Below are 25,197 nucleotides of genomic sequence, written 5' to 3'. Positions count from 1 at the left end.
AAAAATTGAAGGAAAAAATATAAGACAGAGAAAAGTACAAAATTTTTCTTCTATAAAATGTAGGGGAGATAGTACCTTGTGATGTATCATAGCAAACTTTTTTTTTAATTTTTTTTAATTTTTATTTTTTTAAATTTTTATTCATGATAGTCATAGAGATTGGACAGAGACGCAGAGACACAGGCAGAGGGAGAAACAGGCTCCATGCCGGGAGCCCGACGCGGGACTCGATCCAGGACTCCGGGATCGCGCCCTGGGCCAAAGGCAGGCGCTAAACCGCTGAGCCACCCAGGGATCCCCATAGCAAAGTATTTTAAAACACAAATTTTCAAGCTATTAAGTAATAATTCTTCGGTGACATTATAAAAACTAGTATCTTTCGGGCAGCCCAGGTGGCGCAGCGGTTTAGCGCCGCCTGCAGCCCAGGGCGTGATCCTGGAGACCCGAGATCGAGTCCCATGTCAGGCTCCCTGCGTGGAGCCTGCTTCTCCCTCTGCCTTTGTCTCTGCCTCTCTCCCTCTGTGTGTGTGTGTGTGTGTGTGTGTCTCATGAATAAATAAATAAAATACTTTTAAAAACCTAGTATCTTTCTATACCAACTTCCTATGGAATATTGAACATAATCCCAACGTTGTAATAGTTTCTAATATACCAATTCTTTGTTTTAAAACAGTTTCAGGGATCCCTGGGTGGCGCAGCGGTTTGGCGCCTGCCTTTGGCCCAGGGCACGATCCTGGAGACCCGGGATCGAATCCCACATCAGGCTCCCGGTGCATGGAGCCTGCTTCTCCCTCCGCCTGTGTCTCTGCCTCTCTCTCTCTCTCTCTCTCTCTCTCTCTGTGACTATCATAAATAAATAAAAAATAAATAAATAAAACAGTTTCAAATGGTTGTTTCAGAATATTATAAAAGTCTAAAATGTTCAGTGTTTAAATCAGTAAATGCCATGAGCATTTGAGAGCTATTCTTTGGTAGGTAAGTCAAAAACATGACTGTGGTGTCAGAAACTTCCAAAAAGATGAAGGTCCTTAGGGTCCTTCCTTAAACGGGTGTTGGAATCAAATCTCATCTAGGAAACCAGCAATAGCACATCAACCCAAGGAAAAAATATCTATTACTAACTGCTTCAGTGAGCAAATCCACAGTAGTAAAAAACCATAAATACTATAATTCTGAACACAGAACCATTTGCCACATTCATTCAGAATGCTCCTGGAATTTAACACCAGGTGAACTTAACAAAGAAGAGAAAGTAAAAAAAAAAAAAAAAAAAAGTTTTTTTGATGGAATATTCTGAATCACTCAATCCTCATTTTGATGTTAACCAAATCTAGTTACTCATAGTTAACTACAAATTTGTTCCTATAGCCCATAAGGTCACTTGATCATCAACCATATCCTGTTTGCCTTGGGAAAAAAATTGGATTCTAGCCCAGGGCCTGGCAAATTACAGCCCAGGGCCCCAACCCAGCCCCCCACCTATTTTTTGTACAGCCTGTGAGCTGAAAATAGTTTTTACGTTTGTGAATAGTTCAAAAAATCAAAAGAGGAATAATGGCTTGTGACACGTGGGCAGTACATGTATTCAAAATTCATAGTTATTGGAACGTGACCACGCCCTTCATTTGCATATCATCCAGCTGCTTTGAAAGCTACTAAGGGGCTGAGTTGAACATTTGCAACAGAAACACTGTAGCCCCTAATGTTTACTTTGGAGCTTTTTAGAGTCTGTTTTGGCCCCTTTTGAACTATTGAGCTGGAAAAGCAAAGGAATGGGGTGAGTGAGTCCCAAAGGCTACCTTGGAAAAGTGACATTTTTGGAGACTCAGTGCTTTGGCAAGAGGCAGTTGGCATAGGAGTTTTATATTTTATGGTAGACATAAGTAGCTGGGCTGGAAGCAGAGGTGTTTGACATAGAGGAGAGCTTATTACTATTATTATTATTTAATTGCAAGTGCATCTTGATGATTGATTGAGTCTCCCTACCTCCCAAGAGGAATTTGACCAGGTTGATTAAATTTCATTTATGTCAAGTGTACAAAATGTGTTGTAAGAGCTGTTCATGTTAGAGACAAATAAACAAACCCTTTTAATCCTTTTTCTTGCTTAAACAGGAAGTCACAACTTGCCAATGAGAAATTTAAAACAAATCCCACAAAGTTTTATGTTTGGTTCAAAACTCGAAATATTTAGGTCTTGGGATATTATAATCTTGGCAGCCCACATTTGTCGTCCCTGGTGAGAACATGTGCATACTGTTGCTTGCTCTTCAGTTCACTGAAAGGGGGTCACACCTTGCCCTCTTAATCCCAGAGTCAAACATGATTACAAATATTTTCCTCTTGGGAATCTAACTCCTAAGGAAGATCACTGTGCTTTTTTTTGTTGTTGTTGTTAAATAAAACATCTCTCTTTAGTTGCTTTATTCCTTCTCAGGCTTACTGTGTTTCATGGGCCTAAAGATTGTGTTTGACATCAGCAATTGTTAGAGACCATTTGTTTTTACAATGGAAAAAGAAATAAAAGTACAGATGTCAGACCTCAAAATCCATACTTCTCTGAATTGTTTTCATTTTAGAGAATGAGAATGTGTGGAGGTTTTTTTTTCCGGGTGGGGTTGGTTGGATGAAATCAGAGACATGTCACTGTTGCTAAGTAAAAGTATTTTACATCTTTCCCTTTCTTTTTTATTAATTGCACAATTAGGGGAAAGTTTAGAATATAAGAAAATAAGTGAATTATGGAAAAATGAAAATTGCAGGATGCATTCCAGTTTAAGTTACAATAACAGTGGCTTACATCAAACCCTGAAAAAAATAAACATAAAAGTTGCAGTGTCTTTATCAGAAAAGTAGCATCGTTATCAGAAAAGTAGTATCCTTGTTGGAGAAGGGGCCTCGTTGACAACTGGCAGTGTTTTAGGTTTTTTTAAAATATTTTATTTATTCATGAGAGACACAGGCAGAGAAGCAGGCTAGGCTCCCCGTGGGGAACCTGATGTGGAACTGGACCCCAGGACCATGACCTGGGCCAAAGGCAGATGCTCAACCACTGAGCCACCCAGGTGTCCCAACAACTGGCAGTCTTAACAACAGTTGAGTCTGTTTTGAGGCGTGATAAGTTAACATTCGTAAACACAAGTTAGCTACACAGATCTCATTAGTTGGTGTTGATATCAGAGTTTGATTTAGCAGCAACCAATTTTACAAATGCCGGCCTTTCCAATGGCCTAATTTGTTCATGACTGTGATGGGCAAGTGAAACCATTCCAACAGAAGGACTAGGTGACAGTGACCTTGAACCAGGGGGACCATTCACTAAAATGAGGGGTTGACTCAAGATCAACAATGCCTGAGGGAGTATGAGGAACTGGGTAATTGCTTTCAAACTTGGATCTCAGTATTGTCTACTTTAATCTCAAAATAAGGTGTAATGCAATGCTCTCTGCATCCTCACAAAACAAGGCCCCCCTTTCCCCATCTCCTGACTTCCCAGAGCAGGCAGCGGAAGGCCACTGGAGGCAAATGCCTCTTCCCACCCATTCTCTGCTGGAAATGAGCCTGCAGCCCACACCAGAGGCCAATTAAAAGGAACGGTCGTTGGTTCGGCATCCTAGGAAGGCATCAGGTAGAGTCTAGGCCTTGGCAGTGATCCCAATTAAAGGGGATGGTTTGTTTTTTTCCATCAGGGGACCAATTAAGAAGATGGAATCACATGGTCACACCCTCTAATACGGGGCATACTGAACTGGGGAAATCAGTGTGACCCTGGAGGAGCTCCGCTGGTTTCCCTGGGATGGAGCTTCTCGTGGCCATGCCCAGATGGGGGAAAAAGAATGGTTTTGTGTCTCCTATTAGCTTTCTTTCTTTCTCTCTTTTTTATGATTTTATTTATTTATTGAGAGAGTGAGAGCAGGAGGAGGGGGAGAGGGAGAAGGAAAGAATCTCGAGCAGACTCCCCTTTGAGAGGGGAGCTCTGTGTGGGGCTCCATCTTACAACCTGAGATCATGACCTGAGCCAAAATCGAGTCAGATTAAGCTTAAACAACTGAGCCACCCAGATGCCCCACCTCCTTTTAGGCAGCTTTCTTAAAAAAACAAAGCTATTTTTAGCTAAAAAACTGTATGTATATATAAATATATATAACTATATAAAACTTTTCTATATAAAACTATATAAAAACCATATATATGTGTGTGTGTGTATATATATATATACACATTCTGAAAGGTCAAGATGTTGCATAACATGGCTTCTTCAGTAGAGCCTCAAATGTTAGCTTTACTCTGAGACAATTAGAAGGAAGAAGGATGTCTACAGAACTAGGTGGAATGCCACCACCGGCCAGTGGCTAACATTTAGTGGTGTGTCGTTGGTCAAGCACCGCATTAAGTGCTTGTGGCAGACAGAATGTGGTGTGAGGAGGGCACAGTCTGAGAAGCCAGCACAGACTTTGTTGGCAGTGTGAGCGACTGCCCCCACCAGGGTTGCTGAGGGTACTGAAAGGACAATGCCCAGGGCTAAGGAAGGCTCCATATAACAAGGGGGTGCTATGAGCCTCTCCATTTCATAGAAAGAGGAGACAGGGCAGAGAGGTGAACTTGTCTGACCGCTCATAGCTTATAGGTGACAAGTACTTTCGATTTTTATGATTTTTTTTAAGATTATTTATTTATTCATAAGAGACACAGAGAGAGAGGCAGAGACACAGGCAGAGGGAGAAGCAGGCTTCCCATAGGGAGCCTGATGTGGGATTCGATCCCAGGGCCCCGGGGTTAATGACCTGAGCAGAAGGCAGAGACTCAACTGCTGAGTCACCCAGGCATCCCGATGACAGGTGCTTTCAATCAACACTTTTACCATAGTTTCATCTGTGGTTTGGTTTTCTTTTTCCTTTTTTTAAACATATTTTGCATAATCAATTTCAAGAGCAACCAAATTTCACTAAGTCGTCATGGCCGCACACAATGAGGGATCCAGGGGAAAAATTACTAAAGAGAGGAAGCAAGATCTGAACAGCTTGTAGGGTCACTCACCAACCTGATTTGCCTGGGACTGTACGGGTTACAGCACATTTTAGTAGCCACCTGCCCAGCCCTCACCCTCAGCCCCATCCCAATCCCAGAAACCCCTGAGTCCCAGACAGAGACAGTTGATCACCAAACTCATACCCAGCCACAAACTGACCCAGACCCAAAGATCCAGAAAGTCCTTGATGGTGCTCTGACTCTCCATGTGTCTGTCACCCAAAGCCTCTGACTTCTGAACTGGCTATTTTTGCTTTCAAGGGGCATCGTCTAACCGCTCTACCCCCACCCCAGAGTCTTCAGCCTTTCTGGGGGCCTCCTGGCCAGACAAAGCTGAGTGCCCTTGATAGGAGCCTGAGGCTGCCAACCGCCAGGCGGGAGGGGTGCCTAGTGTTCCCAGGGCCCCAGATGGGTGGAGCCATGGCCATCTGACCGCCCCCCCCAGAGGCTCAGATACATGCTCCTCACTTGGGTTTCATGGATTCCCAGTCCAGCTGCGTGGTGGTGACTGGTAAGACTATTTTTCTGCTTTCCCGTTTGCTGCTACTTTTAGCGGTACCATGGAATGTGCACTTGCCTGATCGGGTCATATAAACAGTTCCCTCTGGCGGGGGGGTGGGGGGAAGAGTGGCAACTGGCGGTGCCAGTAATTCCAGTTGGAAGCTACTTCTTGCTGTGCCCTATTGAAAAACAGGGGACAGAGAGGCTTTTCTGCTTCAGTTAGCTTTCTGCTGCAAATAACTCTCAGGTGGCACACACACAGGTGCCCACACGTGGCTCAGGCTCAGACCTTGTTGTTCCCCCCACTAGGGAGGAATCGTAGACTGGCATCTGCTGTCCCTGGATCTAGGGACCAGTGGGCCCATGTGGCATCCAGTGGGAGCTGGGGCTTCAGAAATAGGCCCTTATAGGGCTGGGATGGTGGTCCATGTACAATAACCACCCCCTATGGAGCACACAGCCCCCACAGCCAGACTGAAGAGCTTTCAGCCCCTCAGAAAACCCTGAAGCTCCCCCGAGGGCCACCAATTGGAGACTCTGAACTCCAAAAGATCAACTTGAAAGGCATGGTAGCCACCTACCCACTCCTACCTTTCACCAGCACAAACCAAATCAACTCCAGCCACCCCCAGTCAATGTCACAGCCAGTCCCTGAAGGGCTTCATTTCTTTACAAAGCTCCTTCTTTTTAGTTAGACACAGTTGACATGTTTTTTTTTAAGATTTATTTATTTATGATAGACCTAGAGAGAGAGAGAGAGAGAGAGGCAGAGACAGGCAGAGGGAGAAGCAGGCTCCATGCCAGGAGCCTGACGTGGGACTCGGTCCTGGGACTCCAGGATCACGCCCTGGGTCAAAGGCAGGCGCCAAACCGTTGAGCCACCCAGGGATCCCCCTATTTTTTAATTTTTTGAATTGTGTCAGATGAAGGAAACAGGAGACAAGGATTTCTGTGTACCTGGAAAATTGAAACATACCTATCTTAATATTTTCACACTATAATCAAATTCCTATTAACCTTCTGAGGAAAAGAAAATTCTTTTGAAAAATGTTTTTTCTCCCTTGTTCTCATTTGTGTAACTTTGGGTTGAGATTGAATGGTTCAAAATAGTCTTGAATTGGTACGATAACTGTACCCCTGATCAATGCAACGCTTGTCACAAATGCCATCTGAATATTGAAGCCCCGTTGGCAAGTCTTCGACTCCCATTGACCCCTGCCTCTGACCTGTTAGTTTGTGGTTTGCTGGCAAACTCTTAGATTGTTTGATGAAGTACCTGATAATCAGCCACGATTTGGGAGTGCCCACTGGCTTCCAGAGTGTGGCCTTCCTTTATTAGAAATGTTTTGAGCTGCCAGGGGTAGTCTTTTCATCTAATTGGATTTTCGTGTAAATCTGGCCAAGGCAATTGGCCTAAGAACTGCTGGGGGGAGGGGGAGGGCAAGGGCTCTGACAAACTGCCTTGGGTTCAAGGCATTTTGACAGCACCAACGAGAACAATGGGAGGCTGAGAAAACCTGCCTCCCTCCAAAGGGCTCCCTAGATTGCCAGAGAAGTTTCCTCCAGCCTTATGCAAATTTCACCGCAGAGAGCCTGCCAAGTTTAAAGTATACGGTTTGACCCTGCAAAACAAGAGCTTTAAACCTGTACTTGCTGAGCTGTTTTTCCTAATTAAAAACAGTTAACAGATGATCTGACTCTGTTGATCTGAATATGATCTAAAGCAGAATGTGATTATTTTGTGTGTATGTGTGTGGTGCTGCATTTTTAGTATGTCTACAATCATCCCAGGAGGTACCTGGTTTCTCAGTGATTTTTTTTCTGAATCTCAATCGTTTCTAAAACCTGTTTTTTGTTTTTTTTAAATTTGGCTGCTCCTATGGCAGCTACAGTCTCATTTATTCTATAGGAGTTAGTGGGTTTCGAGGGGACACCATTGGCTTCCTGGTGTCCTGGACATCTGTCCAAATTTCTGCATTTCCTGAGAAAGATTTTCCCATTGTGAGCCACACTTGTTAGTGGTTCCAGAAGTTCAGGAACTTCAGAGGCACAGCCCTCTCCAGAACTGGGCTCCTCCTCAAAAAGCCTGAGGTCCAGACAGTCCCTTGCCTCCCCTACAGGGGCAGGGGTGCGGAATGGCCCCATGAGTTCAGACCAAGGGCCACTCTGAAGGAGAGATGAAATAAGAGGTCCCATGGGTGTGGTCACTCCTACACCATCTTTGAGGCCCTGTAATGGTTAACTTCATGTGTCAACTTGACTGGGCCACCGTGTGTCTAGATATCTGAGTGAAAACAAGCTGCTTTCCCATCTCTACCTCCTGACCACCATTAGTCTGTTCTTCATCTCTATAATTATGTTCTTTTGCAAATATTGTATAAATGAATATATATCCTTTTGAGGTTGGCTTGTTTTCGCTCAGCATATTTCCTTTGAGGGTCATCCAAGTTGTTGTACGTATCTATGGTTCCTTTTTAAAAAACATTTTAACAGCTTTATTGAGATAAAATTCATGTGTGGTATAATTCTTTTAAATAGGATAGTTTTCACATGTGGCTCAGTTGGTGGAGTGTGTGACCTGTGATCTCAAGGTTGTGGGCTTGAGATGCATGTTGAGTGTTGAGATGACTTAAAAATAAAATCTTTCAGGGGCACCTGGGCAGCTCAGTGGTTGAGAATCTGCATTCAGCTCAGGTCATGATCCTGGGGTCCTAGGATCAAGTCCTGCATCAGGCTCCCTGCAGGGAGCCTGCTTCTCCCTCTGCCTATGTCTCTGCCTCTCTCTGTGTGTCTCTCATGAATAAATAAATAAAATCTAAAAAGAAAAGAAAATCTTTAAAAAAATAAAAATAAATAAAATGTACGGATCAATGGCTTTTAGTATATTCATAAAGTTGTGCCTTCATCACACAATCAATTTTAGAACATTTGAATTACCCCAAAAAGAAACCCCATATCCCTTAGCTATTATTCCCTAATACCCCAGTGTAGGAAAGATGTTAGGGTTCAGAGCTGATGACCAAGAAAGAATTTTTGAGACTTTGGTGCAGAAAGGTGGTTTTATTAAACTCTGGGGATAGGACCTGTAGGCAGAAAGAGCTGCCCCTGGGGTCAGGAAGAGTGGCCCATTATATACTTTCAAGTTGGGAGGGAGTTGGAGAGAGGTGTAAGTCTCTAAGAAATTTTGGAAGCAAAATTTCCAAGGTTTTCAAGGTCCTGGTTTCCAGGCCCTTGATGGTGCTACCTACTGGTGGGAAAAGATCACTTATGATTGTCTAATAAAACCTTAGTCATGAGACTAGGTTCAGGTGTAGATGAGTGGGCCATATGTTTGGGGGATGGTTACCAACACATATCTTGGGAAGTAAAGATAAAGGACGCTTTCAAAGGAATTCTTATATGTTAAAGTAGACTTAGAGGGATGCCTGGGTGGCTGGGTGGTTGAGTGTCTGCCTTTGTCTCAGGCGGTGATCCCGGGGTCCTGGGATTGAGTCCCATGTCCGGCCCCCCACAGGGAACCTGCTTCTCTCTCTGCCTTTATCTCTGCCTCTCTCTGTGTCTCTCATGAATAAATAAATAAAATCTTTTAAAAACTAAATTAAATTGAGTAGACTTACAGGATCCTGGGGAGTCGGGGCAAAATTGCCTTTTGCCATTAGCATTGAGGCAGCTGAGCTCCTAGAGGAATGTTACTCTGCCTGTTTTAAGGACTTGTGAATGGGCTATAGGTAGTAAGAAAATTTCATTTTTCTTCTGCCTTTGTTTACCACATCACTCTCCACCCTAGCCCCACACTCCAAATCCACTAACCACTAACCTACTGTCTCTCTCTCTAGATTGCCAATTCTGGATATATAATATGAATGGGGCCATATACCATGTGGTCCTTTGTGGCAGCTTCTTCCACTTAGCATAATATTTTCAAGGCTCCTCCATGGTGTATCATGTATTAGTACTTCATGTCCTTTTATTGACAAATAATATTCCATGGTATGGATCGCACCAGTTTGTTTACCCATTTATTAGCTGATGGACACATTTGTGTTATTTCCACTTTTTTCTTTTCGAGGTAGTATTTCACAATCTGGAATTCTTGCTTTACCATTCACAGCTTGAAGAACCCTTGGAGAATTTCCAGCTTTGGGTTGTAACACATGAAGCGCTATGAACCTGTGTGGACAAGATTCTGTGTGAAAACAAGTTTTCATTTCTCTGGGATAAATACCCAGGAGTGAATGTGGTGGGAAGTCCACACTCAGGTCTTTTCTTTTAAGATTGATTTATTTATGCTGAGAGAGGGAGGGAGAGAAAGAGGGAGGGAGGGAGAGCAAGTGTGCATGCCCATAAACAGGGGAAGGGGCAAAGAGAGAGAATACCCAAGCAGACTCCTGGAGGAGAGGGAGCCTGACATGGGTCTCCATCCCATGACCTAAGCTGAAATCAAGAGTCAGATGCTGAACTGATTGAGCACCCCAGGTGCCCCTGCATTCAGTTTTAAAAGGATCTGGCAAACTATTTCCCAGTGTGGCAGTACTGTTTTGCATTCCCACCAGCAATATGTCTAAGCCGGTTTCTCCTCATCCTTGTCAGCTTTTGGTGTTATTGGTATTTCTATTTTAGCCACTCTTTTAGCAGTGTGATGATATGTCCTTGTGTTTTAATTTGTGTTTTCCTGCTGGTGAGCGATGTCAGACATCCCCTGCTGTGCTTATTTGCTGTCTGTACATCACAGATCTTCTTCAGTGAAATGTCCCTTTGTGTGTTTTGCCAACTTTCTAATTGGTTTTTGGATTTGTTTGGGTTTTTTTAATGTTGAGTTTTGAGGGTTCTTTTTTTTTCTTTTTTTTTAAAGATGTATTATTGGGATACCTGGGTGTCTCAGCAGTTGAGCTTCTGCTTCAACTCAAGGCGTGATCCTGGGGTTTAGGGATGGAGTCCCGCATCGGGCTCCTCGCAGGAGCCTGCTTCTCCCTCTGCCTGTCTCTGCCTCTCTCTCTGTGTCTTTCGTGAATAAATAAATAAAATCTTTAAAAAAAGGATGTATTATTTATTTATTGAGAGAGAATGAGCAGGGAAGAGGGGCAGAGGGAGAGGGAGAAGGAGACTCCTTGCTGAGCAGAGAGCCTGACCTGAGGCTCTATCCCAGGACCTGAGATCGTGACCTATGGGGAAGGCAAAGGCTTAACTGACTAAGCCACCCAGATGCCCCAGGGGTCTTTATATACCCTACGTACAAGGCCTTCATCAGATGTGTCATCTGCAACTATTTATACTGTCTGTAACTTTCTTTTCATTTTCTCAAAAGAGGTTTTTGTACAGCACAAGTACACTTCAATGAGGTCTAGTTTATTAACGTTTACTTTCATAGATCGTGGTGTGCTCTTGGTGTCAAGAACTCCTTGCCTAGCGGTAGGTCTCAAGATTTTCTCCCTTTCTCCCCCGCTGAAAATTTTATAGTTTTACTTTGTTCATTGAAGGTCATGATCCACTTTGAGTTAATTGTGTACAATTAACTGAGGTGCAAGACCGAAGCTGAGGATTCATGTTTTTGCCTCTGGGTGTCCTGTTGTTCCGGCCCCGTTTGTTGAAAAGACCATCCTCCTCCATGGAACTTACTCTGCACCTCTCTTAGCAAATGACTGGGCATATTCACATGGTGTCTTTCCAGGCTCTTAACAAAGCATACATTTGAACCAGATATTTGTATACTTTCTCAAGCCTTCCTAGTTCAGGGTTGGGTCAGCAGCAAAGTTCCTTTTTGGCTCCCCCACAATGCCTCCCATAGAGAACACTGAAAATGCTCCCAGATTGGCCAGGTTGCAGGCCTCCACAAGAAAGGACATGTGTGGAATCCCCCCCCCCACACACACACACAACACACCCCGGGGTCCACCATGACCCTGGGAGCAGCAGGTGGCTCCCAGGAGATTACAGGGAGCAGCCCAGGTGTAGAGACATCCTCCCTAAAACTAGGCCTGGCCTGAGCTAACCAGGGTCTCTTTGGTTTCAGGTTTTGGGCCGTTCCGGCAGCACCTGGTAAATTCCAGCTGGGAAGCAGTGAAGGTAAACACCCACCAGGCCCAGAGCCCTTAGCTCAGGGCCCCACCAGTTCCTTCTGTGGCTCTGAGAAACCCAGTGTGTAAGGCCCCTTGGTAGCCAGATCCACATCAGAGGGGAGAGAACAAATACTCAAGAACCTGGGAGAAGGACTAGACTTTGGTCCTTGGGTTGTGACTCACCTGCCCCCAGGTGACCTGTCTGGCTATGAGGTAAAGAAGAGACTGTGGAGATATTCCTGAGAAGAATGGGGAGTGCCTGAAAGCAGGCTCTGCTGCCCCAAGAACTAGGAAGTCTGTAAAAACAATTTTTTATAGCGCCTGGCACAAGCTAAGTGCTTAACCGTGGTTCTCATTATAAAGGACACACTTTTATTTTTTTATTATTTAAATTCAATTTAATTAACATATAGTATATTATTAGTTTCAGAGGTAGAATTTTTTTCAGAGGTAGAATTTAATGATTCATCAGTTGCCTATTACACGCAGTGCTCATCCCATTACATGCCCTTAATGTCCATCACCCAGTTACCCCATCCCCCTACCCACCTCCCCTCCAGCAACCCGCAGTTTGTTTCTAGAGTTGAGTCTCTTTGGTTTGTCTCCCTCTCTGTTTTCAACTTATTTTATTTTTCCTCCTTTCCCCTATGTTCATCTGTTCTGTTTCTTAAATACCACATATGAGTAACAAAGGTATGCCATGCCCCAATATCATATGACTTCACTCATAAGAGGACACACCTTTATTTTTAAGGAAGTAGTCAACTAGTAGAAAGCACGTCCTGGGACAGGATGAGGAGGGGTCACGGTCTCATCACAAGATGGGACCACCTCTCCTTGGAGCAAATGCCTCCTACCAGTCCCCATGTGGGTGTCACCTAGTGGCTTAGAACACAGCCAGCTGTTGATTTTCACCTGACTGTCAATTTCTTGCCTCTGTTGGATTAAGTCAAAGGTGGGGTCTTGTGTCTATTCTCAGGGTTTCCCAGTAGAGCTGAAAATGCCACAAAGCTACTTGAATCACAGGTTTGCAGCCACTGGGGATTGCTTTTCTAGACTGCACAGATGCAGTCAGGGAAACTTGAGACTCTTGAGTTAGAATTTGGAATATTTTGCTGTTGTTGTTTTTCAGCCAGAAAAAAAGCTCAGGGAACCCCAGACTTGCTGCCAAGCCTCACTGCTGTACACATCATACCAGAAAAGCCAGGTCAGGGCTTTTGTGAGCTCCCAGGTGTCTGAAGCCTTTTCCTCAAAAAACAGGGCTTTTTCTGCTGAATGCTGGATGGCCCTTAGTCCTTCTATGTCTCTATACTGTCATGGAAAGGAAAGGAGGCAGGCTGCCTGAGTTTGCCTCTCAGCTCCAACAGCTACAAACTGTAGGACCCAAACAAAACAAGCCCCCAGTTTTTCTGTGCCTGCAGTTTCCTTATCTGCAAAGTGGAATGGTTGTCAGAACTATTGGAGTTAACACACAGAAAAGCCTTGGAATGGGGGGGGCACCTGGGTGTCTCAGTCAGTTAAGTGTCTGCCTTTGGCTCAGGTCATGATCTCCAAGTCCTGGGATTCCAGCCCCATGTCAGGCTCCTTCCAGACTCAGTGGGGAGTCTGCTTCTCCCTCTCCTTCTGCCCCTCCCCCCACTCATTCTCTTTCTCTCTCTCTAATAAATAAAATCTTTTTTTTTTTTTAAAGTGTGAGGAGCCCGATGTGGGACTTGATCCCTGTGAGGAGCCTGATGTGGGACTTGATCCCAGGACCCTGGGATCATGACCCAAGCCAGAGGCAGATGCTCAAACACTGAGCCACCCAGGTGCCCTAAATAAATAAAATCTTAAAACACCAACAAACAAAAAAAACTTGAAATGGGGCAGGGTACACTGCTGGTGCTCACAGATATAATCCTTATTACCAGGAAGCTACTCTGTCAGCCAGTCTTCTCAGTTGTGGGCCTATAGATTCTGACTTTGGAGATTCACACAGGAAATAGAATGATGGAGAGCATTATTTGAGTAACTCAAAATTGACCAATGAAGCTAGAGAAACAGGGCAGAGACAGAAGCCACCTACGGGTTTCCAGCAGCAGAAGCAGGATGGCAAAAACTAGGTGCTCTGAGGAGCCCTTCCCCTGTAGATAAACTAGATAGAACAGAACTTCTGTACATTGCTGGGCATGCAATACGATGCTTTCTAGGAAAGCTCGCATACATGACATCATGCCCATGTTTATATCACACACAATGGGCTGCAGCCTGAAAGACTGACAGGTTAGCCTCCACACAAAAGGCAGGTGGGGGCAAATGCCATTATCAGCAGTCAGCAATGAAGATGGTAGAGATGAAACCAAGACACATAATGTAAGCTAGACCCTTGGAAAGGGATCCTGCAGTTTCTAGGACCCCAGCTCCCAGCAGAAGCATATGTGGCTTCTCCTGAAGATTTAAAACCTCAGATTTCCACAAATTAAGAGCAACTAAACATTAGTTTCCATTCAGATATCACTGAATACATAGAGAAATGAACAGCTTTGAGTAAAACTCAGCAGAAGCAAATTTAGAATCTCAAGAACATGAGATTTTAAATAATTCTGCTCGTTGTCATCATAAAATAGCATAACTGTGAAATATTTAAAGAAGATAGAATCACAAAAAAGAGACTTTCAGGAAAAAAAAGATTATCAAAAGATCAGATAAATTGAAAAAGGGAGTAATAGAGCTTATAGAAATAATTGTTGAAGAATTCAACAGATATAAGGCAGTTTTGAATTATACTAAGTGAAAGATACCAGTCACAAAAGACAACGTTGTAGGATTCCATTTAAATGATGTCCAGATGAAGCAAATCTAGTGAGACATAAAGTAGGTTAGAGGTTGCTGAGGGTAGGTGAGGGGAAATTGGGGGAAATAGAGAATGACTATTGATGGGTACAAGGTTTCTTCAGGGGAGATGAAAAGATTCTAAAATTGATTGTGGTGATGGTTGCTCAACTCTGTGAATATGCTAAAAATCATTGAATTTTGGACTTAATTTTTTTTAATTATAGACTTTAAATGAGCAAACTGTGAAATATACATACAAATATACATGTATATGGCAGTTTAGAGACAGATGAAGAGAAAATTAGTGAAGTAGAAGATAGATCTGAAGATATTATTCAAAGGGCAGCACAAAAAAGGTGGACAAAGAAGTGAAAAAAGAAATTAAGAGTTATGGGTAATAAAATGAGATATTCTAACATGTGGCTAATCATAATTCCATGAGGAAAGACGAATGAGAATGGAAGAAAAGCAATGTTTGAATACAGTGATTGAGAAAAGACATGATGATCAATCCAGAATTTTTGAAATACATGAATCCACTGAGATAAGAAAGAGATACAAAATATAGCAGGCAAAGACTAACAAAATCCACACCTATGCATACAGTAAAACCACAGAAAACCAAAGACAAAGAGATCTGAAAAGTTGCCAGAGAGAAAAGATGGGCCACCTGCAGAAATTGGCAATACAATGAGACCAAGAGTAAATTTCTCTAAAACAATAGTAAAAGCCAGAGAAGAGTGGAGTGATATCTTCAAAGTGCTGAGAAAAAAAAAATGTCAACCTGAAATTGTTTTTCAAGAACAAGAATGAAATAAAGATATTTTCATAAAAACAAGCACCAAGAGAAGCATCTGGCTGGCTCAGTCAGTATCTGAGTCTTGATCTCAGGGTCATGAGTTCAAGCCCCACATTGGGCACAGAGCCTATGCCTACTTAATTAAAAAAAAAGTTATAATTTCAAAAAGTAAGCACCAGGAATTTACTACCAACAGGTACAACACTAAAGGAATGTGTAAAGATGTGCTTTCTTTATTTATCTAAAAGATTTACTCATTTATTTTAGAGAGAGAGCACCCATGTGCATGCACTCATAGGCATGGGGGAGGGGTGAGGGAAAGGGAGAGAGAGACACACACACAAGCAGACTACCCACTAAGCGTAGAGCTCAACGTTGGGCTTGATCACACAATTCTGAGATCATGACCTGAGCTGAATCCAAGAGTTGGATGCTCAACCAACTGAGCCACCCAAGTGTCCCAAAGGATGTCCTTTAGAAGAAAGGAAGATGGTTCTAGAAAGATGGTATGAGATGGAAGAAGGAAGAGGAGATAAAATCTAAAGCAGCATTATTTGTAAATAATAATAGTACCAAATGGCTAATTTGTAGGTTTACAAACAAAGGATTGAACTAGGGGGCACCTGGGCAGCTCAGTGGTTGAGCAACTGCCTTTGGCTGAGGTCGTGATCCCAGAGTCATGAGATAGAGTCCCTCATCAGGCCCCCTGCAGCGAGCCTCCTTCTCCCACTGCCTATGTCTCTGCCTCTCTCATGAATAAATAAATAAAATCTTTAGAAAATAAAAAATAAGGGACACCTGGGTTGTTCAGCAGTCATCTGCCTTTGGGTCGAGGCATGATCCCAAGATCTGGGATCGAGTCCCACATCAGGCTCCCTGCATGGAGCCCTCTTCTCCCTCTGCCTGTGTCTCACCTTTCTCTCTGTGTGTCTCTGATGAATAAATAAATAAAATCTTTTTAAAAAATATTAAAAGATTGAATTAAAATGTAGGACAATGAAAGTGTAGAAGTTGAGGGGTGATTGAAGGTTAAATTTTCTAAAGCCCTTATGTTCTATAGGACAGGTATCTAGACTTTGTTAAATTATTTATGCATGGCAAAATTTCAACAGTAGCTATTAATGAGTAGAAACAGAGTATATGACTTCCAAGATGGTAGAGAAACAAAATAGAATAAGGAAATGTATGAACTAATCAGGCCAGGGAAAACAAGGCTGGTGAACACTAGTTACTGTTGCTTGTCCCCATGACACTGCCTGCTGCACACCCCCCACTGGCATCTCACTGCCCTGGGAAGCTGGAAGGATATTGCTTCTATCAGAGAGATTTGCTCCTGACTCAAGGTCAAAGATGAGTGCATTGGTAGGTCAGATGATCTGCCCTGGCCACAGAGAGACTGACCTTTGCAGCCTTTGTGGGAGGGGAGCCAGGTTCTTTTACCAAGTCTCCAGGATCAAATCAGGATTGTCCCAAAGCACAGGAAGGCTCAACACTTGTCAGTTCAGCCCACATTTACCCAGTTCCCGATATGGAGCACAGAGTCTACTAAGACAATAATTTCTTCCTGTTCCGATTCTACCCCAAATATGTGTACTGCAATGCAGTTATGACACTACCTACTGGAATTCACACAGACCTCACTGGTTAAGGGTGCAGACCTTCCCAAAACTGCCTTCACTTCAGACACCAGCTATGTGTCAGGGGTCCCCAGGCCTCCTGCTCTTCTTACCGACTATAAACTCAGGAGTTCCCATGATCCCCTCAGTTTTGATAATTTGACTCAGCTCAGAAAAGCACTATATTTACAACTATAGTTGTTTTGTTTGTTTGTTTTTAAAGATTTTATTTATTGATTCATGAGAGACATACAGGAAGAGAGGCAGAGACATAGGCAGAGAGAGAAGCAGGCTCCAAGCCCGGAGCCTGATGTGGGACTCGATCCCCAGACTCCATGATCCTGCCCCAAGCCAAAGGCAGATGTTCAACCGCTGAGCCACCCAAGTGTCCCAGTTTGTTTGTTTTTAAAGGATACATGTAGAGTGAGGTCTGGAAGGGTCCCAAATACAGTGCTTCTGTGCTTTCTCCCTGTGGAGTCAAGGCATATAGCTCTTCCTGCACATCAGTGCATTCATCAACCAGGAAACTCTACTGAACCTCCCTGTCCAGAGGGTTTTTTTTATTTTTTAAAAAAATTTTTAATTTATTTGAGAGAGAGAGAGAATGAGAGAGAGAAAGAGAGAGCACAAGCAGGGGAGAGGCAGAGAGAAAGGGAGAAGCCAGACCCCCCAATGAACAGAGAGACCCGAGGTGGGACTCGATTCCAGGACTCCGGGATCATGACCTGAGCCCAAGGCAGATGCTTAACTGACTCAGCTACCTGGCGCCCCTGTCCAGAGCTTTAATTGGAGTTCTGTTATGTGGACATCATTGGCAGCGAGCCTAAACTCAATCTGCAATGACCCTCCCTCCCTGATGGTCAAGCAACTCAAAGTTCCAACCCTCTTACCTCACCTCATGATTGGCTTTTCTGGTGGCCAGATCCCATCCGGAAGCATGGAGCCCCACCTCATTAGCATAACAAAGACGCTCCTGCCACTCAGGAAATTCCAGGAATTTTGAAGCTCCCGTGCCTGGGGAGAGGGACAAAAACCAGATATCCCCTTTCTTATACCACAGTTCCCTCCACGGGTTCCCTGTCTAGGAAGAGAAGGGGGCCCTTAAATAAAATCATCATAACTCAAAGCAGATTCTGAGAAGCACTACACGATTAGATACTCTGAAGAGGAAAAGATTCATTTGGAAGAACATATGGAAGAAAGGAACCTACAGCAAAATGAGAGGAAACTGGCCCCACCCTCATCTCTGAGGCCCCTGGCATGGCCATCTAGTGGAAGCAGGGGGATGGACAGGCTTCTTTCTGGCAAGTGGGAATAAATCCTCACAACCACCGCGTCCTGGATACCACACCGGACATTTTATGCAGAGGAGCTTGTGGATTCTTCCTGCAGTCCAGAGAAATGGATATTTCTCCCCATTGTGCAGGTGCGGCTGTGGGCCTCAGGGACCTTGAGGAGCTGGCCTGAGGACACCTGCCATCTAGATTCCAGTCTCACATGGTCCTGGTGAGTGAAGTCCAGGGTCGGCCCACTTGCCTCCCTCCTCCCCTGGGGGAAAACATCATTTGGTTCAGAGGAGGAGGACCACTTACAGCATGATAATGGCTTAGAAAATTCCTAGAACTCAAGAAACATCCAGAACTACTACCCAATGACCCCTGTGTGAGCAAAGTGAGGAGACTCACCCAAACGCCTTAGCCCTAGGGCCGTGTCATGATGGCAGACCCTCTGCCTTGAGCTCATCTCTGCTCCCTTCCCAGCTCTCCTGCCAGCGCCTGAGACACGGATGAGGCGACAGTCTGCTCAGTCTCCTAGCTCATGATGTACCGCAGTGGTGACAACCGGAACAGAAGCTGCCCTAATAGCTGATAAGTAAGTGAGCCCAAGCCCAGCTCCCCCCAACCATTGCCACCATTTGCCTCCTCCACCAGTCCCTGCTCTCAGTCTCTGGTTTCTAGTCTGCTCTTCTTTCTGGCTTTTTTTCTCCAGAGCACAGTGACCTGTGATGTTTTTAGATGCTCTCTTCACTCTCAATCCACAGGAGCCTTCTCACTTCCTGGGCCGCCCTGGGTCATTCTGTGGCCTCCACTAACATGTCTGCAGACTCTCCTCAGTGTTAGACTTTCTCATTCTGGTTTGGGGCCACACTGGTCGTATCCACTGAAAGTACCAGCAGACTGTCCACAGAACATCCTTTGCAGGACTAATCATCTAAGCAGGCATATTAAGGCAAAGGTCCAACCTAGTTCATGTACATACATTTGACCCATTATACAGATATGGAAACTCAGATGGGTGCACAAATCAGGATTACACAAAAGGGCACATCACTCCCTAGGTCAGTATAAGCACTTCATTGTCTGTGGGGACTTCTAGCAACATGTCTCCATCCCAAATAGAGGGCCTAGCCTGAAGCATGTGTTCCAGTGGCTGGATGCCAGAAAGAAAGCTATTCCAGTCCCATGCTGTCTCCTAGCAAAGTCAGCCTTGTCGATATCATGGACAATGTTTAATGAGCACTTACCCCATACCAGGCATCATAGGTAGGCATTAAAGAATCCAGAGAGGAAAAGAATGTCTCATTCTACACTAACAACTTCTCACCTCTCAGAGAAGCAAGCTATTAGCAAATAATAACCTGAATGTGCTTTTGTTGTAGTTGCTCTTAAATTTTTTTATTTAAGTGGTCTCTATACTCAGATGGGGCTTGAACTCACGACCCCAAAAGCAAGAGTTGTATGCTCCTCCAACCAAGCCAGACAGGCGCTTTTTGTTTTTAAATGGGAGAAGAGTGTTTTTAAAAAGAAGGAAAATATAGAAAAATAATATAAATGCTAGAAGTCCGCAATGAAAAGAGGCATTTCCTTCAAGCTCCCAGAAGGATGACTTAATGCTCTTTACCCACAGCATGTGTCAAAGTGTTTAACATTGCACTGACCGGTGGGGGGCACCCACCCCTCTCTGTCCATAAGTTTTATCTAGTGACTTATGAATGAAATGGCTACATCATTATCTCCTGGTTCTTGGACACTTTAATTTTGGAGCCAGTACCACTTCATATTCTTTCCAAAGGAATTATGTCCTTAGCCTCTTCTACAAGTGCCTGAGCCTGGAAAGGCAGCAAATAAAACAAAAGTTCTGTAAATCATACCACAGGTCAGTTGGGCCAAGGCATTATGTAATTGCACATAAGATAAACCCAGCCTGGGTGGCCAGAGGGTCAGGGCTTTTGCCAGATTTGATAAATTTGATATACAGAATAATTTCTCTTTATTCCAAAGATGATGTGGTCTTGCACCTTATTACATGTTGCTTTAAAAATATCATCATAATAAAGAATAAAAGGCAGTGTATCAGGAGAGTGCAAGAAGCACCATGTTGATCAGCCCATTACAATGAAGGGTGGGTCCTATGTAACAAGCAGGGGACTGTTTGCCTTTCCACGTAAAAGCCAATTATTTCTTTTTTATTTTATTTATTTATTCCTGAGAATAACACAGAGAGAGGCAGAGACATAGGCAGTGGGAGAAGCAGACTTCCTGTGAGAAGCCCGATTTGGGACTCGATCCCAGGATCTTGGGACCACGACCTGAGCCAAAGGTGGATGCTAAACCACTCAGCCACCCAGGTGCCCCCTCAGCTCAGGTCTTGATCTTGGGTTCATGAGTCCAAGCCTCACGTTGGGCTCCATGCTGGGTGTGCAGCTGACTTACATAAATAAATACATAAAATAAAAAACACATTGAGATTTACAGAAGTCATGAAGATAGCCCAGAGTTTCCATATATCCCACACATACTTTCCCCTCTTATTAACATCTTACATCAGGATGATACTTTTGTTGCAATGAATGAACCAACATTAACATATCATTAACTAAAGTCCATATTTTATTCAAATTTCCCTAGTTTTCACCTAATGTCCTTTTCCTGTTCCAGGATCCCAACCAGTATATGACATCACACTCAGTCCTCAGGTCTCCTTAGGCTCCTCTTGGCTGTTATGGTTTCTTAGCCTTTCCTTATTTTGATGGTTTTGATGATTCTAAGGAGTACTGGCTAGGTATTATACTCTGCCTTCAATTAGGATCTGTCTAATGTTTTTCTCATGTTTAGACTAAGATTATGGGTTTGAGGGAGGAAGAGCACAGGGGTCAAGTGCCATTCTCTTCCCACCATGTCAAGGGCACATACTGTCAATGTGACTGATCATCATTGACATTGACCATGACGACTTGGCTTTCAGGTTTTCTCACCATAAAGTGCTCTCCCTCCCCACCCCCTTCCCGTATCATACTCTTTGGAAGGACAGCAGTAAGCCCAGTCCACCTTTGGGGAATAGGGAGTTACGCCCCCTTGAGGGCAGAGTGTCTGCATAAATTATTTGGCATGCACCTGCAGGCAAGATTTGGCTCTTCCACCCCCCACCTATGTACTTACTTACTTACTTATTTATTTAATCATTTCTTTACATCGGTACGGACTCCCGGATATTTATTTTATACTTTGGATTATGGCCTGTTTTCTTTCAAAAGTCTATTTTCTCTCAAAACCTGTCCCATCACCTTCACTATTCCTGACCACTAATGCCCCTTTCCTATAAAGGAAATGCACAGTTGCATATTCTGTTTTCCACCACATGCTTGGCTGTACTAGGTTAAACCAAGGTGGGCACTTTTAATTTTACTTTTTAAAAAATTTTAAAAAGATTTTATTTATTTATTTGGCAGAGAGAGAGTGAGCAAGAGAGGGGGCACACAAGTAGGAGGAGAGGGAGAGTTAGAAGCAGACTCCTCACTGAGCAGGGAGCCTGGTGCGGGGCTTGATCCCAGAACCTGGGATCAAGACCTGAGTTGAAAGCAGGTGCCCAATGACTGAGCCACCCAGGAGCCCCAGGCGGGCACTTTTTAAATAACTGGACTACTTTTACATATAAGATTGAGTTTGTTCTCTTGTCCTCCTTCACATTGACCCATCATATTTTTTATTTATTTATTCATTCATTCATTCATTCATTCATTCATTCATTCATTTGTATGTTTATTTATTTAGATTTTATTTATATATTCATGAGAGACAGAGAGAGAGAGAGAGAGAGAGAGAGAGGCAGAGACATAGGCAGAGGGAGAAGCAGGCTCCTTGAGGGGAGCTCGATGTGGGACTCAATTCTGGGACTCCGAGAGCACGCCCTGAGTTGAAGGCAGACACATTCAACCCCTGAACCACTGAGGAGTCCTCTCATCATATTTTATTGATACAAAAAGCCACTTAAAAAAAAGCATTTGGGCAGCCCAGGTGGCTCAGTGGTTTAGCGCCGCCTTCAGCCCAGGGCGTGATCCTGGAGACCCAGGATGGAGTCCCACATCAGGCTCCCGGCATGGAGCCTGCTCTTCCCTCTGCCTGTGTCTCTGCCTCTCTCTCTCTCTGCGTATGTGTGTCATAAATAAATAAAAAATCTTTTAAAAAAAGCATTTGGACATCCTAAAATTGGATGAATCTTACAGTCAATTGCATCTTAAACTTCGCCATAGTTGAGCAGAGTTTTTGCTTTCTCGACGCTGGGTATTTGGTCTCTAAGGCTTAGTGTTGATGAAATTCATCACGTCCTTTCTGGATTACACATTCTATCACCATGGGAAGCACTCTGGCCTGTTTATCTTGCTCTGTAGAGTCTAGACCAGAACGTTGAGGGGATTAAAGCTGTATTTGTGCTGCCATAAATACATGAAACTATAACCCACAACACACACAGTCCAACACCAGGGTCAAGTATGCAAACTAGCGTGACCCTGGAAATCATGCAAGTTACCCCAGGCAGCACAGCGTCAGATTTGAAGTCCCTTTTTATTTTGGGAAGGGACAGAATTGGGGGAAAAACTAACAAAAAGCTCTTGGACCTACTTTTTCTCTTCTCCACCCTCACATTCAGTCACATTAGAAGTATGTTACAAATCTTAAAAAAAATGTCAGCATTACATCAGGGCTGCACACCCAGGATTCTGAAACCCATGGAGGCCATTGTGGGCTTGTGGGCTGAGCATCAGTTTGAGGCGTCCTTAGTCAGGTCCCAGCCTCTGCACTGACGTCTCTCCTCATGGAGGATTATGCAGCTTCCTTGACCAGTCTCAGTAAGGGTTATATCCCTCTGGGGTGCTCCTGACTCTCCTATGCCGGGTCCTGCTGCTCACGTCCACACTGTACCTTCTCTCTGGGCAGGAAGGTGTGCTCAGACCATGTTTCTTCTCTTGCAAGCATTTGCAAAAATATCCAGACAGAGAGAAATGAACCCAAAGGATGTGTGATGGTCAGAGTTCAGGCCCTGGGTCCCCCAGGGGTGGGGAAATGTTTGGGAAGCCACAAGATGCATTTTGGATATCAGCCTTCAGGCTGCTGGGGTCACCCTCTTTTTTGCCACTTGTAAAATTGTTCCTGTCCTTTACCTCTCTTGGTAACTGTGTTCAGAGAGGTCACAATTTAGAGTCAGAGATCCATTTAGCAATTATGGAATAACTAGCCAATTAATCAAGGTCAGTTAATCAAGAAGACATAACAGCTCTAAACATTTATGCCCCTAATGACAGCACTTCACGTATTATGAAGTAAAAATGAATAGAAGTATAAGGAAAATAGAAAAAAATCCACAGTTTTAGTCAGAGATTTTGGTACCCCTCTCTCAAGTGATAGAACACAGACAGAGAATCAGCAAATGTACGTAAGACTTGAACAAACCATTAGCCAACTTGACCTAATTGACATTTATAGAACACTCCACCAAGATTAGGATACACGCTCTTTTAAGTGCATATAAAACATCTACCATATGTTCGGGATAGACCATGTCCTGGGCCATAAAACAAGTCTGAAGAAATTTGAAAGGATCCAGGTTGTATAAAGTATATTGCCTGGCCATAGTGGATTTATTTACTTATTTATTTTTAAATCACAGAGTTTTATTATTTCAGTGTGTACTCTAATTCCTCTCATCATACAGTCAAAATGTATATAGCACATATGTCCATGTGCCTTCCATAGATTGAATGCTCAAGTTAAACCATCCAGGAAGATAAATGGGATTAATAACCAACAACACTTTGTACCTTATGTTAAAATGTCAACAAGACATTGCATCTGGCTTTTTAAAACTTGTTTTTTTTATAACATTTTATTATTTATTTTTTTGTATATTTTTTATTGGAGTTCGATTTGCCAACATATAGCATAATACCCATTGCTCATCCCGTCAAGTGCCCCCCTCAGTGCCCGTCACCCAGTCACCCCAACCCCCCGCCCACCTCCCTTCCACTACCCCTTGTTCGTTTCCCAGAGTTAGGAGTCTCTCATGTTCTGTCCCCCTCACTGATATTTCCTACTCATTTTCTCTCCTTTCCCGTTTATTCCCTTTCACTATTTTTTATATTCCCCAAATGAGACCATATAATGTTTGTCCTCCTATGGACTTACTGCACTCAGCATAATACCCTCCAGTTCCATCCACGTTGAAGCAAATGGTGGGTATTTGTCATAAAACTTGTTTTTAATTCAAATAAACCATTCATAACATAAGTATAACTTTTTCCTTTCATATTGCCTTTTTATTTTGTTTTCCCAATGTTTTATTTTTATTTTTTAAATTTTATTTAAATTCAATTAATTAACATAAAATATATTGTTGGTTTCAGAGGTAGAGGGCAGTGACTCATCAGTCTTATATAACACCCAGAGCTCCTTATATCAAGTGCCCTCCTTAATGCCCATCACCCAGTTACCCCATCCTCTACCCACCTCCCCTCTAGCAACCTTCAGTCTGTTTCCTATGATTAAGAGTCTCTTATGGTTTGTCTCCCTCGTATTTTGTCTTGTTTTATTTTTTTCCTCTCTTCCTCTATGATCCCCTATTTTGTTTCCTAAATTCCATATATGAATGAGATCATATGATAATTGTCTTTCTCTGATTGACATATTTCATTTAGCATAATACCCTCTAATTCCATCCACGTCATTGCCAATGGCCAGGATTTCATTTTTCTTTTTATGGCTGAGTAGTAGTCATATATATATATATACTTAATGTGTTTAATCTATTTATCTATCCATGGATATCTGGGCTCTTTCCATAGTTTGACTATTGTGGACATTGCTGCTATAAACATTAGGGTGGAGGTGCCCCTTTGGTTTATTACATTTGTATCTTTGGGATAAATACCCAGTAATGCAATTACTGAGTTGTAGAGTAGCTCCATTTTCAACTTTGAGGAACCTCATACTGTTTTCCAGAGTGGCTGCACCAGTTTGCTTTCCCACCAACAGTGTGAGAGGGTTCCCCTTTCTCCACATCCTCACCAACATCTGTCATTTCCTGACTAATTTTAGCCATTCTGACAGATG

General features: G+C 43.4%; 1 protein-coding gene across 6 annotated transcripts in view; it reads left to right on the top strand.

Moving 5' to 3' along the window:
* The window catches only part of PGPEP1L (pyroglutamyl-peptidase I like), a 53,678-nt gene that overhangs the window by 3,925 nt on the left and 24,556 nt on the right, over positions 1 to 25,197 (top strand). Inside the window, exons 1-4 of one of the 6 annotated variants that reach the window (XM_072737189.1) lie at positions 5,466 to 5,538; positions 11,539 to 11,591; positions 18,240 to 18,319; positions 18,574 to 18,685. Coding sequence is in view for 1 of the 6 variants with exons in the window: in XM_072737188.1 (XP_072593289.1) it covers positions 5,505 to 5,538; positions 11,539 to 11,591 (87 nt within the window). In the remaining 5 variants the exon portion in view is untranslated. Of the gene's footprint in view, positions 1 to 5,401; positions 5,539 to 11,538; positions 11,592 to 18,239; positions 18,320 to 18,573; positions 18,686 to 25,197 lie in introns of those variants that run through there. The other 5 variants (XM_072737190.1, XM_072737191.1, XM_072737188.1 and 2 more) reach the window with 5 other exon arrangements.

The sequence above is a fragment of the Vulpes vulpes genome, chromosome 14 (genome assembly GCF_048418805.1).
Source record: "Vulpes vulpes isolate BD-2025 chromosome 14, VulVul3, whole genome shotgun sequence".
Taxonomy (NCBI): domain Eukaryota; kingdom Metazoa; phylum Chordata; class Mammalia; order Carnivora; family Canidae; genus Vulpes; species Vulpes vulpes.
Note: the sequence above shows the minus strand (reverse complement) of the source record. Positions and strands in the feature narration are given on the sequence as shown.